At 42.6% G+C, this 16,942-nt stretch overlaps 1 protein-coding gene across 1 annotated transcript in view; it reads left to right on the top strand.

The window, feature by feature from the left end:
- Positions 1 to 16,942, top strand: part of LOC8026823 (ryanodine receptor) — a 561,398-nt gene that overhangs the window by 164,410 nt on the left and 380,046 nt on the right. Inside the window, exons 27-28 of the mRNA XM_040217827.3 lie at positions 9,577 to 9,650; positions 13,116 to 13,195. Coding sequence (XP_040073761.2) covers positions 9,577 to 9,650; positions 13,116 to 13,195 — 154 coding nt within the window. The remainder of the gene's footprint in view (positions 1 to 9,576; positions 9,651 to 13,115; positions 13,196 to 16,942) is intronic.

The raw sequence follows: 16,942 nt of genomic DNA, 5'->3' as shown, positions 1-16,942 counted from the left end.
ACCTGGTAAATTAAAGTCTCCATATATTTGCACACGATACTTATCGAAATTAATTTGTTTTCTGATTGCCTCAAAATGCTCAATAAAAACTGTCTGGTCAGAAAGAGGCGGAAAATAATACGTACCCAAAAGATAATTAAAACCGTCACTTGCCTTAATTTCCACCCATACACATTCCGAGTAAGGTTCAAGGTCAAACCTTCTATGCGAGGCAACACAGACTTCACAGGCAATCAAAACACCACCGTCTAGCTTCTGCCCTGTACAAGAATAGTCTCTATCTCGGCGATATACATTGAATTTCGGACTGAAGTAATTAGTGTCTGGTAAACTATTGCAAAGCCACGTTTCAGAAAGACAAAAAAATATTGTGCGGAGAACCTACCAAATTTGACATAAACTCGGCCGCCTTCGTACGTAAGCCTCTTACATTCTGATAGAAAACACTAACCTTCTGGGCCATTTCCACTATCTACCTCGCTAACAGGGTGAACACGGGAGCTGTCAAGTCGGCCAAAAAACTGATGAAAAATGCTGCCCTCTGGCCACACTTCAGGACTGTTGATAGCATTAAACACTGACTCGTCGCCTGACAAGTGGAAAGAAGAGTAGGAATCAAATTTAGCTATCATCTTGGAGCAGATGACTGGCTTTCCCTCTAAGGAAGGAGCGATTAGTGCCATCACGTCGGCGACACTCGTGTCCGGAGCAAGCCTAGAAACAAACAACGCTGAAGGGCGTTTTGACCGAGGAACAGCAGTCACCTTTTTTGTTTTAGCTGTTCCAGTTGACGGCTTGGTACGTCGTCTTGGTCCAACCATGGTGAAGCCGTCATCGTCGGTGATTTCGGTAGCTGCGTGCGCACCATTTCCAGAAAGTATTTCCGGGTTCGTGGTCCCAGCAGGCCGTCGGGGAGATGCGTCGAAAGCCTCACGCGTTGAAGGAGGCCCAGACGATGGAATTGGCGCGTCCCGAGTCGATCTCGAGGATGACGCGACAGATGACACGACAGACGAATGTGCGGTCACGGAGGCGTACAGGTGCGGCGAGGATGACGGGAGTGGCATCCTTTCCATGACGTTTTTCCGCAGTTGTTGTACCACTGAACGAAGACTGTTGTTATCAGCCCTGAGGCACATGATCTCGGCCTTCAGTACATCAAGCTTGCTTGACAGGCTTTCGATGACACGTACAAGACCGGGTGGGGGGAAGTTTCCAGCCAGTGCGGTGAGCGCATCCTCGTCCAGCGTTGCGTCAGTAGTATTCACATCACCCGAAGGAGAACTCGTGCCGGCGTTCGTTGGTGACAGGTTGCGTCTCCTGGTACAGCCCGTGCACTTGAAGGTGCTCTTACCACTTGCCATGTAAACGTTGTAATCTTCTTGGTCTACGTTTATGCACTTACAGTGGAAACGCCGGTTACAACCGGCGGAGCAGATGAGGAACTGTTGCTTCCCGTAGAAACGCACAGCACACGCGCCGCATACGCCCTTCGGGGGAGCGCTGTCAGACACGTCATTCCCCGTCAGCGCCATTCCGTCGAACATACTTTGGTGAAAACGTCTTTGAATACAAGAGGGAACTGAAACGAAAATTTCAACATCAATTAAAAAAATGATATATATATATATATATATATATTTTCATTTTATGTTTGTATGAATAGCCCTCGGTATGGTCAAACCATTCAATGAAAATCAGATGTAAGATATGGATTGTTTATGTACATCCGTACATTTAAAAATACGACATGTTTCAAGCTCTATTTTTAGGTGCGAACCTTGGTCATCGTCATTTGCATGCGCACTGATTAATTAATTATGGTTACCTTGTCAGAGTATTCATTCGCTTTGGATTAACGCACTTTTGTATAAAATAAGGCTGCTGCGCAGACGCGATGTTATGTATAAGATATGAGGGGTTCCCAGCACATGTCCGAATTATGGAAGTTAAAAAAATATCTAAAATCACAATTAAACGTTTTCCTTGAATTTTTTCATGAGAATTAAAAGATCATAGATTCTTCCTTCGAAAATTTGTATGAGGAATGATTAAGTAATGGGGTGAAACAAAATATTTTCTATCTGCCGACAGCCCTAGCTCCAAATTTAAACATTTTTGAACTCTGGCTTCTCCACGCTCGCTAAGCTTTAAAAGAATGTAGGCGTGTTTAAACCTACTATTATTTGTTCCTTCTTTTTTTCTTTTTTGATAAGATAAAGCTTGCATAGACTGTGGAGAAGTCTATAAAATTACACATAACACCTTGTAATGCAAGTTCACAAAAATGTTTAATGTGACCGAAAAGCGCCGTTAACGCGGGTTGCGGCATGACTCTCGATGCTTAGCTACTTGTTTAACATAGAATGGAAAAACCCGTCCTTGTTTCGAGCTTTCGTCCATAAGTGGCATGACCGAATGTTCTTGGCAAAACTTAGAGCGTTGCGTTCGTTTCTCTTGGCATTGAGGTAGTGAGCTATACGTGATGTAAAAGCATGCGGGGAGTGCCAGGTGCGTGTCGCGGCGTGTGGAGACCGCTCAAACATCAAGCCTCCTTGCAAAACCGCAGTTCAGCAGAACTTAAAGCAACTGGACGTGCTGATGACTTCGTTCAGAGAGTCACCCCTGAAGCTTAGAATTATTATTTCTAAATGTGATGAAGCGCATCTGGCCCATTGCAGCAACGGAAAAAAGAGAAAACATCTCTTATTTCTCGCAATTCCATTCGGTACTCGACTTGTGCAAGAAAACTCGAAATAGGGAAGGTTCCTCAAATTTTCATACAATACTTTGCTAATTTTAGGCCAAAACAATTAACTAATTGTGAAGTCGCTTTGGGGTCAGTAAGCGTTATTGTGAACTTGGATTAGACATATCATGTAATAGTATGTAAAATGCTCTTCATACTTCACGCCGCTAATCGGCTAGCCAAATATTGATATAGTGCCAGCTACTCACAGCTAAATTATTCACTACAGCAGCTGGAATATGTTCGCCGTGCTAGGTTGTGCTAAGGGATAAAAAAAACACCACGTAGTTGTACCAGTAGGTCCCAGGATGGCACAGAAAGTAACCGAAACGAACAATCTCAACGACGTGAACATTGTCCTTACTCTCCGGCTATGCGAGCTTTTCTTTATCTTTTTTAAAGAAGGAACGGTCATAGAAAGAGTTAAACGGGCCCAACTTTTTATGAGGCTTAGCGTGCGGGGAAAAGGGCGAAATTTTGGGCTAGGCCTCTTGGCGCACCATAATTAATACTTTGTATGGTCCCTGTGCCACAATATTCCGAAGAAGACTTTCAGAAAGTAATTCTTATAAAATAATAATTCTCCTTGCAGAATTTATAAAAAAAAATTACCTGCATTTTTTTAAAGTAAACAAGATGGACGTGTTATAAAAGCTTTCAAATATACATAACATCCTTAATATGTTAAATTGAAGCCAACTAACACTACGCTTATGTGCATACAAATAATTAATAATCTGCAAAGGCGTTCTTTTGTTAAGACACAAAGAACAAAGAGCGAGTTGTGGAAAACACAAGAAACAGAGGAACAATAAAAACACTTAGGGACAGGGACAGACAGCACAGTTTTTCAACTAGCAGCGAACATTTACTGATGTCTCCTTCGATACGCACAACCTCTCTGCCTACTTTTGGAACTAAAAAAGATACATTAAAAAACACACAGATACATTAAAAAACGGATTCATTTCTTTTCTTTGTTTTATATACTTTTTGTTTCTTGTGTTGTTAACATACATTTTAGTTTATAAAAATATTCTTATTGTTGAACAGATATTTATTTATTTGACTACCCAAATGCACTACAGAGGGGAATGGGACAAACAAAAATAGAATACAATCAGGAATATACAAACATTATGCGGCAATTAAAAACATTAAAAAATTAAACAACGTATAAAATAATAGGACAAAGTAAACAAAGACGTGTAATATTAACAATAGTAAGCAGTTACCGTATTTTTAGAACAACTAAAGAATGGTATGTTTATTAAATCTGCAGGAAGGTTATTCCACTCAGAGGATGTTGTGGGGATGAATGAGTTGTAATCAACTGAAATAACGCAATGAGGAATTTCGACGTTGACCTGATGATTCACACGCGATGAAACAAAACCTGAATTTAACATGAGTGTCTTTCAGTGAGGTATTGAAAGGATACATTTTGCAGGAGAGACTAAGTCAAGATATTATTTGGCGTAATGAAAAGGAGGGTGTGATAAATTAGTCATTATAGTTTAGAGATGAAATAGATTTAAGAAAACCATGTTGTAAGGTGGGTTTAATTAGTCTAAGTAGCTAACCAAACGAGTAAATATTATGTGCTTTAAAAGTTCTCAAGGTGCAAAGGCAAAAAAATCTTTTTTTAAAAAAGCTTAGATGAAAAAAGGATGTCATAAATCAATTTTTCAACGAAGAAAAAAAATTTAGAGCTATATTTACGGCGCTATATGCATTTGTAGTTGGCACCCGCGGGCGCCGCGGAAAAGTGGCCCTTATTTATCACGTGACTGGCCCTTATTTATCACGTGGTTCTTACGCTCTTTCGGAAGCTTCCTATGGCCTCCAAAAGTAAATTATTTATCTTTATTTGAAGTATAACAAAAAAACTAAGATTAATAAGTAACTTTTAAAGCCCAAAGGAAACTCCTGAAAACGCGCAAGCAGACGTGATAGACCTGTGCGTCGGTCAGATGACGGCGGCGGCGCCCCGAAGCAGACGAACTTCCGCGGCAGCGACGACGGCGGCGTGGAGAAACGCGTTGAAGCGGCGTCGCACAACGCTCAGCGTGCGGCGGCGGCGTGACTTTGCGGCAGAGGCGACGCAGCGCGGCGGCGCGCGGGCCTGTCACCTGACCAGCGGCAGCTCCCGTGGGCGCAAACTACGAATTCGTTTTGCGCCGTAAATATAGCTCTATTTTTTTTTCTTCGTTGTAGATTTCTTTTATAATATTCTTTTTCCGTCTAGCCTGTTAAAAAAAAAGTTTTATTTTTCCTTTGCACGTGTCGTTTAAGGAAATGGTGCGGTAGTTAAGAGGGCTACGTTTATCGCCAGACTTATGAAGTGAAACCACCTTCCCTATTTTCCACTCTTCAGATAATACACCAAAAGCAAGAGGTTGTTCAAACATCTTAAAAAGATAAATTGAGATAAAATTTTTTTTTGTATGAAGAAGTACAGGGGTTATATTGTCAACATCAAAGGAATAATATACCTTTAAGTTATCAATCAGCTTTAGAATCCCGTCACAGTTAATAAGAAGGGGGTACATTGGAAGACATTCAACATTAGGGTGGCAACCTTCATCTTGACCAACGGTTTTTACAAACGTATCATTTAGAATAGAGGCCCAATGATCATTTGCGAAACGGCATTCCTATTTCCAGTGAGTGAAAGCACGCTCCTTTTGTTTCCGATCAACATACACCAAAGTTGGTGTGGATTCTTAAATAACATTAAAAGGATAGGTCACCTAAAGATGTTTGCTTGGCGTCCTTGATGGGTAATTTATAAGCCTTCTCAATTACGCTATAGTTTTCCCAACGTGCGACGCTACAAGATAGCTTTGCAGCACGGAACAAAAGTTCATTTTTATTGTTAAGGTGCTCAAGTTTTACATTAAGCCTAGAGAACAGGGAATTAGACTTAATAGACCTGTATGGAATGAACAAGCTATTACAGATTAATTTATTAGAGCGCAGCTCTTAGGCTCCCGTTTCCCGGCTTGAGTGGTGTCGCCATCGCTGTCGCCGTAACCGCGCGTTGCATTATGGGACATTTTCCATTATGACTTCACACGTCACGTCACATGTGACGTCACGAGATCAGGAGTGACGTCACGAAGGTCACTCGTGAAGGTAATAACGATGGTCACGACCTTCACAGTGAAGGTCACGACCTTCGCGAGGCCTTCACGAAGGTCATGAGTGACGTCACGAGGGTCACGAGTGACTTCACGAACGAAGGGGAGGGAGGAGCGGGGGAGAAGGAGAAAAGGAGGAGGAGGGTAGGAGATTGGAGAGGAGGAGAAGGGAGAAGGGGGAGAGGAAAGCGGGGAGGAGGAGGAGGAGGGAAGGAGGAGGGGCATACCCTTCTCTTCGCACCCTCCCCCCCTCCTACTCAAGAGCTGCTTTCAAATTCGTTATTAGAGAAAGTTGTAAACGTCTTTCATTTTTTTTAATACGGTCCAATTGATCTTAGCCGAAATTTCCGAGAAATGAAGAAGAAATTCATTAAGGAAGCCAACTAATTCATTGTTTATTGCATCAAACTTTGCTTTACTATATTCAAAGGAATTGTTTGTTGATCTACTTGAAATACACATTGCAATAAGTAAGCTGTAAATGTAGAATAAAATTATCGTTAATACCCGGTAGCTAGGTTAGGAAAGATGCAAGCTTGGGGTTAGAGAGAATAACCGCTCATTCACACTGGAAACGGATCCGCGTTCGCAAAGCGGTTGCGAACGCGGTTGTATAAAGATCCAGTACAATTGCACGTGCACTTGATGTCATCGAGTGCGTGTGCCATTGTACTGGATCTTTATACAACCGAGTTCGCAACCGCTATGCGAACGCAGATCCGCTTCCAGTGTGAATGAGCGGTAAGACCGTACAGTGGCCATAGAATCAGTGACTCGAATAAGTTTAGCCAGAAGTTCCTAAAAATAGAAATGCGAACAAAGACTGAGGAAGTCGGAGTAGATCGTACGATTGCAAGTATTAGTTGGAAATGCACCAGACCAGTCGATAAATGGAAGGTTAAACACGCCGAGAGCAAACAAGGGTGCAAAAGGAAACCTAGTTGTAATTGTGCATAACGCATCATGCGAGTCAGGACAAAAATATGTTGAAGCCTTCGGCAGATGATAGCAGGCACGCAAAACAACATTTCAAGAGTTTAAACGCGTGCGAGCCAGTTCAACTGGGGTAGCAATATCTAGATGATAACACGCAAAGTATTCATTTACTGCGATTATAACTCTAAGCTAAGACCTATACGGCGTTACACAGTAAAATATTTTATTACCGCGATTGCCCGATAGCCTAGTTTGGGTTAAAATAACATCGTTTGATGACACGGCAATATACAACCGTTATGGTTACGAACAAGACTTCTTATATCCGTAAACAGAAATGAAATCTTATTTGAAAAGCTTGGGAACTAAGCGGTTGTTTAATATCAACATTCTTTAACCATTAAGTCGCAACTTTATTATGGCATTGTCTAACTAGTTTGGGCTGCTTTCATTGATTCGGCTAGTCTTATTATTAAAGAGATATTGTATCTCTCCCATATACAACTTGCAAACGCAAAGTTTGTGATGACTTCCTTCCGTACGGGAAAATTCTAATAGCACCTTTCTGGCGAATGGTACATTCTTTGTATAGCCTTCAATATCCGAAACGTTGCTGTCTTTCAGCTTGGAGCACGATCTTAGCAAAGTTTCTTAATCATTAAAAAAAATAAAAATTTACGGTAATAGGCCGGTTTTTAGCAAGGTTCATCCTGCCAGTTCGATTAGCCCTTTCGATTGCATCAAGGTTAACTTGAATTCCAAGCCCTTCACGGCCTATTTGGAGGACTAGTTTTTCCGAAACCGTTGACATTTCAGTAGCAGCGTACCAAGGTAAAAAAAAAAAAAAGTAAGTTGAAACGACGGAAACGGCTTTCAGCATTGCAGGAACCCTGCTTAAGAAATTTTATCTGGGAAAGCCCAGATTTGACCTTTGTCTCGATTTCCATCGCCACGTTAGCTTGGGATTTGCAAACTGCAAGATCAGTTTCTATAGTCCCGACGCGTGTTTGCAAAGCAGAGAACGAGTCACTTGTGCGTTTATGTTCGTCTGTTATCTCTTTTAATTGATCCACAACACCTGTCTGGCCTTCGTGTAATTGGATAAGAAAAGATTTAATCTGAGACAGCGAGTCTACATGTGCTTTACTCTTGGGGATCGGGCTAGGTTCGACGTCACCATATAGAAGCAATCACAGGTATAGAAAACAATTAGACAAATCCGCGGGCCCAGCAGAACAACAATACAAACGTCGCTACATCTAACTGAGCAAGGAAGTTCATTTCTTCTCATGTGCGCAGTGAAAAGAAATGGGATGTTGTGCGTCATGTTTATAGCCTGGTAGCCGCGCCCACTGGATAACGATTCGCGCGCTGCTGCTTTTGTGGACAGCGCGATTAATGTCGATGCTTGCAGAGCTGTTGTCACCAACCACATCGGCGAATGGAGGAACGGAAAATGTTTTCACAAAACGTGAAGCTGAAGGAATTCAGTGACGTGGCTTTTATAGCCTCAAAGGATATGTCTGCATTTACCGTGAGGGTTGAGTTAATGCCACCGTAGTACGTTAGGAACTGAAGCTGCACAGTGGACGGACGTGGGATGTTACGCGTCGATTTTCGTAGCCTGGTAGCTGTGCCCTCTCTGCATCTAATTAGAGCCTAAACATTTGTTTACCCTTTAATTTGACACAAAATTTATTTTTTATGAAATTGAACGTGTCAAAATGTGTAATCATCAAGGTTTAATATATTATTCAAAGTTTTTTTTTTTATTTTTTTTTTACAAAATAAATAAGAATAGTAATTTTTATGAGCGTCTTCCGCTTTTATTGTAGCTTAAAAGCCATATAAAAATTTCGTTGGTGTGCGAATGGTATCTTAGTCTGGCGAAACTTTCAACTACTCAACTTGTAACGATCGCCCAAATCCCAGAATCCGCCTTTCGACCTTCGAAGTAGAAAACTGGAGGACTAAAATGGGGCGTAAAAACGGATCTCCGTTCCGTCGAAGCAATGATTGGCCCAGGGTTTATTTTTTGTCAAACATTTTTGAGACATGACCCCCTTTCCTGCACGAATAGAAATCAAATCACACAATATTAATAATGGCCAGTTATTTCGGTAAAACATAAATCATAACATTTGCATCATACCACTAGCAAATGATACAAAAATATTTGTTAGAAAATAAAATTTGCAGAAGTAATTTTTCCTTGCGTGCATTAGGTATAAACACTTGCCACTTTCATAAGAAGCGCGACGAAAATATAAAAAAGTATGTTTACAGGCACTTTTATAAAAAAATAGTATAGAAACTCGAAAAACGTGGCTTCTCACATCGTTTTATTATGAAATTATATCTTGTACGAAACGATATTTGTTGCCGAAAAAAAAAAAAAACTTGGGTAAAATTGTTTGACCCTTCAAGATGTTTCAGTTTAGATGTTGCAGGGTTGTCGAAAATCATTCATTCCGAGAAAACTACTTTATATGGTGACAGTAATAAAACTATGTCAGCATTCTCTAGGTGACATGCAAGCTGGTAAGATTAGTTCTAAAAATTTAGTCAATAGAAATGGTAATTTTGGGGTATTGGTATATGTGTTTTCTTTAGAATGACACAATATTCCTGTTGCCGGTTATGTCCTTCATTACAAAAGCGGGTCCTGACATATGTTGGTGCAGACGCGGTACTACCGCCGCCTAAAATTTCTATATGGCGGATACCTTGCCGTTTCTTTTTTTCCAGAATCAGCCAACAAGGCGAAGTCCACACTTGGTGCCCTACAAGACAGTTGATGACATCATCAAGAAGGCCAACAGGTTTGTTGAAGGGCTTCACTCAACAAGCTCATTGGAAATAGCTTTTCTGCTTTTACTTCATGTAAATAATACTTATGCCTGACGGCATTCACTGTTAGCCAAATTTGCCGCGTTGCTTTCTAACTTCTACTTCACCTTGTTTTGCTGATTTAAGATATGATAATTTACAATGTCACAAGTTTCACGCGATACAGCAAAAAAAAAAAAAGGTTTCTTTGTTATAATGCATAATCCACGGGTGGAAGTTGTTTAAAAGGCGCTCCGCCAGTTTAGAGTCAACGGTTTGATCTGCATGTGTGAATGCTTTTCATGAAAAAAATCGGGTGAATATGATTTAACCACAACATAACCTTTGGCATCATTCTAGTTTTAAGCTGACTATTTCGGCTACCTCAAGTTTGGCGAGAAGGATTAACAAAAGAAGCAAAACGATGCTCATATGTTTGCTTGTGTTTTTTTTTTTTTTTTTCTGTATTATAGCTTTTCCATCTAGTTGATCCTGAGGAACGCCTATGTTTTGAATAACACATTTTGCACCAGGGACCTTTTGCCTTGTAGTTATGCATCGCTACGTGACTCAGGATTGCTAAAATAATACTAAAACTAAGAAAACGGTTTCCTTTGCTGTAGGGAAGATTGATGGAATTGGAATACTCGGGGAACTCCTGAGCACACCCCGAAAATCATAGGGTTCTTAGGAGTATAGTGTGAGACAGACTGAAGTAGATGGTGTTAGTCTTAGTTGCAGTATATTAGTGTTATTATTGCATTGTCAGAATTTTAACGCGCCTTCGATATTAACACGAATGTCTAATTAACTCACGGATACTTGAGAGGTACCTAGATGCTGATGCTACTGAGCAGAAAAATTAGTAACGGCTCAACAATGCATACCTTGTAACACCCATTTTGTAGAATGCACATTCACAAAGGGTACCACACAATGTGCTCTGTCTTAGCTTAAGCAGTGTTGTATAAAGTACAGAATTTTTCAAATGTTTAGAGCCCACCTTGCGCGTGGCCCGTGCTGGCTCGTTCCCGTGCAGCGGCGCTCTTATCGTCGGCGCTCGCTGGCTGCGAGATTTCTGAGAGCGAGTGAAAACTTCGCTCTCGCGTCGCGCTCGCCTCGATAACAAAGTAACGCAAAATACCAGGTGCGCCCTGCGTCTTTCCTGCGCTCGTTGTGTGCTACTGCTGTGCGGAGGCGTTTTTGTAGCAAGTGATGGTGCGTTGCCCTTGCGCTTTATAAATAAATTACAGCCAGCCGCCTCAAGGAAAACGTGTATGTCTTCCCTTTCCTTTCATTAAACAAATTATGTTCTGCGGTGGATAAGCACTTTTCGTAGTGTCTTCAGGGTTGACATCATGCAAAATATTGGTATATTTCTTGCACTTCTGCCCCGCTGATGGCTCGGGCGCAATTTTTACAGCAAAGTAAAGCAATATGACGTCGCCCAGCTTCTGGCTTTATGGGTGAAAATGCTCATCTAGAGAAAATTATTCCTTCGCAAGCACTCCTGTCTTAACAGACGTCAAAGCCAGTAGCGCGGCAGAAGTGCAATACATACACCAATCTTGTGCATGATGCCAGCCCTGAACACACGACGAAATATGTTTACCCACGTCACAATGTATTAATTTGTTTAATGTAAGGAGAGGGAAGACAAACACGTAATTTTACTGTGACGGCTGGTGGTGCTTTATTTATAAACCGCAGGGGCAGCGTTTTTCTATGTTAAAAGCCTGTCACCTCTACGTTTTCATGTTTCTTTTCAACCCGAGTCTCAGGTTAATTCAACATAGTTAAAATACACCAGCTCGCCCGCACCCTTACCATATTTTGTCTGATCATCCTTCACTTGCGTGAAATTTGTTCGGATTCGCAAACTCGCTAATTCAATACTCCTTTACTTCGAATAGAATCAGAAGAAAACTGATGCTTTCCTTCAGATGGAAAGCCTCGCCTCGCCTTTAGTCGAGAAGATGGTCAGTTGGTTGAGCCATAGCCTCCTCTATACAGAGAAAGCCTGGCACATCGACGACGGAACAATAGGGCGCGCAGCCGCAGGAAAAAGGAGAGGAGGAGCGCGCCGAACGGTGACCAATATGGTAGCGCAGAGCAGAAAGGGCAGACCTAGACAGCGAGCGCTTGGGTCATGAGCGGCCGCTTCCCGAACCACGCTAGTTTTTGTGTTTTCGTCACCGTCGTTTTCGTGCTCCGGGAGAAGTGGGCGCGGCGATTCGAAAGGGCGCAGGGAGAAACGGGAAAGGGTGGACGTTGAGTTTCTCCTTTCCACGACAGCGACAAGAAAAGAGAGAAAAAAAAAAAAGATTGTTTCTGTGTTTGGCCGCTCGCTCTTTTGTGGCGCTAGCAGGCAAGGTTCTCTCCACTCCCGTTTCTCCGCCCCTCCTTTCCCATTTACGGCGGCCGCCTTTTCTCGCGACGCGCCAGGCTTTCTCCGTATAAAGGAGGCTATGGTTGAGCTGTCACTATTCATATAGCTCACAAGTAATCTCTCCAATTCCGGAAAACTTAAGCCCATTAGCACTCGTGCGAGAAGGCCGGAAAAAGCGAGGAGGAAAATGGAGGAGGAAAGGGGACGAGGAAAGGGGAGGAGGAAAAAAAGAAAAGAGGGGGAATCTTCTGCCACGCTGAAGAAAATTTTGAGCGCCCGCCTTTTTAAGCCAGAGTAAAAAAATGAAAGCCGTTTACAAATCCCTGTAACGCCGAATTGGAGCGCAGCTCTTAAAAGGGGTAGGGAAGGGTACTGAGGGGGGTCACGTCACCTCCCGGTAGTCACGTGACGTGGGGGTTCACGTGACCTCGGGGGTCACGTGACCCCCCCCCCCCCCCGGTTACGCCGACGCCGACGCCGCTCAGGCTGGAAACGGGCCCCTAATGGTACGTTTACACCTGAGAAGAAATCCGCTGCCGCGGGAGCGGATCCGCTCCCGGCGGCGGCGGCGACGAGCGGGTTGCGTTTACATATCTGTTTCCTTCGAGCAGTGGCGGCAGCGCCGGCTGCGGCAGCGCTTCCCGTAACGTCTCGACAAATATGACGAGAAGGCGCGAGAGTTCCCGCCTCGGCTCTCTCTCTCCCGGGCGTTGCGGCTCCCGGAAGAACGCGTACTCGTGACGTAGGCAGCGTCGCGCCGCGCAAGAATGCCACTTCCGGTCAGCGAAACGCCTCGTTCGGCGGCAGAAATAGATCCCGGACCTAAACGGCTCGCCGCCGCGTTTTCCGCCCAGCGTTTCGCCCCAGCGGCAAAAGCTGGGCGGATTCGCTGGCGGATCCGCAAGTGTAAACGTACCATAAGAGCTACGCTCTAAAAATAATTAACTGAATATGAAGCTTAAATAGCAATTGTTTTCTTGGCTACGTACAAATGGATTTAGAAGACCAGGTCTCTGAAGACACGGTATGTATTTTCTCTCAGAATTAACCCATGCTTTCAACTTTGCAGGGACACAGCCAGTGAGCTGGTGCGTACCCTCCTGGCCTATGGCTACGTGCTGGAACCTCCGACTGCAGACAGCCTCGAAGGTGAGACACGTCCGAGCAGTCGCTTGCGGATGTCCCACCTATGCACAAGCACAGCCCATCTTTTTTTCTGAGCAGACAGATGTCTGTCAAGTGGCCCGTTCAATTCATTCATTTATTCGAAAACCTCATGAACCCTTTAAAGGTATAACATAACCTGTAGATAGCAACGAAAGAAAGGTACAATGTCACAAAAACAAATGCATTATTGGGGTAAGCATAAAAACGCAAAATAAACTCCATTAGACCGAAATTCAATATTACGTAATAGTTTTTTTTTAATGCAGTTGAGTGATTAGTAGCTAAAGTGTTCTGGAGAATAGCGTTCCAGTCAATGGCCATGCGTGAAAAGAAGCAGCTTTGAAAAGTGACGGTTCTTGTCTTAAGTTGTCTTACATTTATGTTATGTCTTGTATGATGACGGTGGCCTTCTGAAAGGACGATGAATAATGACCGGAGCATGGGCTGTAGGAAAACTGTAAAAACAGGATAGCATAGAAAGTTTGCGACATTCATATAGGGTGGGGAGGTAGGCACGAATTCCAAGATACGTGGTGCTTGTAAAAGAAGTATGATCTGGGTGAATAAAACCTAAAGCTCGACTTTATAATGGGTTTGTCACTTAACGTTGTCTGTGAAACGACAGCCTGCGATGTCATTGACAAGTTCTAGACCTTACTAGAAATTTAAAATAGAAGTGAGCCGAGGAGGACTTTTTAAGTAATACTTGAGTAAGACGTTGATGGGGATGATGATAGGGGTTTAATGACGCGTTGACAACGGAGGCCATATTGCGCCAACTAAATGTTTAAAATGCATTAAACAAAACGGGTTGAGAGAGCAGGGTAAAATTTACCGCTTGTATAAATAGCCAGTTTTTCTCAAGTAATAAACAAACACGATGAAAGGGCAGAAAAGGGAAGTCACTTAGTAAAAACAGTGGATGGAAAGAAATATGACATCTAAAAAGTTCAGGGAAGCTAGATCGAAACAGTTGATGGGGAAATGCGAAATGCCATAAAATGGTGCAACACTGTAAGTCCTCGCCCACCATGCGCTCAAAGCTTTTTACTTTCTCGCCACGAAGAAGTCGCAAGTTCGTCAAGCGTGTGCGGCCAATCTTCAGGCGTCAGAGAAGAACCTCTACACGCCGTTCCTTGTGAAACAGGCTTTCCCAAAATGCCAAGATGGGATTGATGACAAAAAGATTATTTTCACATATCTTATCCTACTGTAATGGCGCATTCACACTGGCGGTTGAGCTGCGTTTCCGAAGCGGTTGCGGATGAGGTTCGCGAGCGACCCCGTTCAGACACACCGAATGGCGGTTGGCAAGAGGCGGTTGGCGGTTCCTCGTCGATCACGGGTGACCTTTTGACACCTGTCTTGCAACCCTGTTTTACAGTCCAAACTTGACTTTAATAGACGATCCAAAGCCAAGCTTTTGCTATTTTAGCACTCTGAATATTTTTCTTCGGGATGTTTGTTCAGGCAGCAAAAAAAAAAAAAAAAGACATGGACCCGCAAAACTCGCCCGCAATTCCCCCAACTTCGCCCAAAAACAAAGCCCAGCTAGTCAGGCGCGCCATGCTGACTCAGAAGAGGACGCTCCCGATCTTTTCTTCGCCTTTCCCGCATGAATAGGCTCATCTCGTTTTCGGGACAGAGGGCCAGTTTGCCTCCCTCGTTGTTTGCTCTTATCATTTTCGAAGTTGTGAGCGGTGGGGTGGAGCGTGTTGCGGGGGATTGTGTTCGGTGGTAGCCGGTCGTGGCTTCGTTGGTGGCGGACTCTCCTCTCGTCACTCGCACATCGATCGAGTCTACTGTTTGTTTTACTTCAAGCTTAAATAAACGCCATATGGATTACCCATGCATCGTCGGGTACGTATACTTTGTAAAAGTGTGTAGAAGTCTGTAAACTGTGTGAAAGTCTTGCATAGTGATAATAAACTGTGCGGCCAGTGCAGTGGCAATACACAATTCGGGAAAAAATAAATCTGCATATTATCTGTCTTAGCTTGGATTTTACAACCAATACAGCTCCAAACGACTGAATGGAACTCAAGTTTAGTGTGTATCAAACAACAGTATAAATTGAATATACAATCTGATGATGAGAATTCACACGTTTGGAAATGATACCTAGAGTCCGGAAACCAGCATTCATAATGTAAGAAAGATGTTTGTTGAAGGACGAAGTTGTGTCAATATATGCTCCTAGATCTTTTCCGCACTGCACCCTAAGCAAGGGTAAATTGTCAAGAGAGTAAGAAAAACTTGCAATTTGGAATTTTTTTAAAAGGTCAAAGTTACTGTTTTATTAGTATTTCGATCTAACAAATTGCGGTAGCACCAATTACGCACTGAATCAACATCATTGATCAGCAGTAGAGAGTCATCGCCAGGTGACACCTACCAAAACAATTTTATATTATCGGCATATTGCAAAACGTTTGAATGGCGGGTACAAGAACTGAGACAATGTATGAAAACATTGAATAGAATTGTTCCAAGTACGGACTCCTGCGGCACACCTGAATGTGACAAGTCGGAATGTTCTATAAAGTTACAATCACAAGGTGCACTTTCGAAAGTGTACAAAGAAAATATTTAGTTAAATATAACGGTATTTAAAGGATTATTAAAACACATGTGCCTTGTTTTCGAAGTGTCTATGGTTCTGAAAGTCTGGGGAAACCGGTCCAAGAACCGATTGCTGTCGTTCTGCTCAATTATAATCACTTGATTATAGTCAAGATTCCTAGACGAATCAGTGTCGTTGGCGCAATGACACAGTTTACATTTGTTAATCGCGCCTGCCATGTCCCTGACAAATAGGTTTATCGCAATAGTGAAAGCACGGAACCCTGTGGTACTCAGGCTTTTAGAACGACACGTGAACTTCCAAGGTTTCAAATTTAAATTTCTTCGGAAGGCCCTGTTTAAAAGGTATTATTAACGAACAAATGAACCGCGGAAGACATAGTTGAGTACTTTTTTTTTTACAAAATATTATGATTAACAGTATCAAATGCTTTTGCTAGGTCGACAGAACGTGCACACGCGAGCTTATCTTTTTTTAAATGCACCGTGCACCTCAGCTGAATATTACTCAAGTGGGGTTTGCGTTCCACGCCCCCTAACAAAGCCATATTGATTGGGACAAAGGGTTCTCTAGCAAGTTTATCATATTACTTTGGGAATATGCTTTTGGAGAATCTACGCAATACATGGTAGGAGCAAGATAGGATGAGAGTTTTCCACTCGATCACGTTCACCTCTTTGTATAACGGCTTCACAATTGCTATTTTAGGCCATCTGGAATAGTGGCCTTTAAAAAGAAATCCATTTTACATGTGAAGTATAATGTTTTTTTGCTATCAATATTTATTCTGAGGTCATCAAAAATATGCACTCAGTGCCCGGTGATTTTTTGGATTCTAAACTAAATATGTTTGTAGATTAATCGTCCTCATTTTGGGGTAAACAGCTGAAGCGACGTTTGAAACTCCTAGTTTTATTGTTAAAAATATCATGCGTAGGGTTCTTGTCGTCGAAGAAAACGTGTTGAATGCAATCACTGTCGAAGCCATGTATGCTCAAATCTATCTCTAAGGCTCTCGTCGGTAGAGCATTTTGCGATTTTACCTTTAGGTTCATTCAATAGGTTCAAAGTTGTCGCTACATTGGACACCGCTTCGAAACTTTTTTCCTGATAATAATATTTTGGCTGAGCGTATGAGTGCGTTC

The sequence above is a fragment of the Ixodes scapularis genome, unplaced genomic scaffold, assembly GCF_016920785.2.
Source record: "Ixodes scapularis isolate PalLabHiFi unplaced genomic scaffold, ASM1692078v2 PGA_scaffold4__175_contigs__length_147842914, whole genome shotgun sequence".
Taxonomy (NCBI): domain Eukaryota; kingdom Metazoa; phylum Arthropoda; class Arachnida; order Ixodida; family Ixodidae; genus Ixodes; species Ixodes scapularis.
This window is presented reverse-complemented; position numbering and strand designations above follow the sequence as displayed.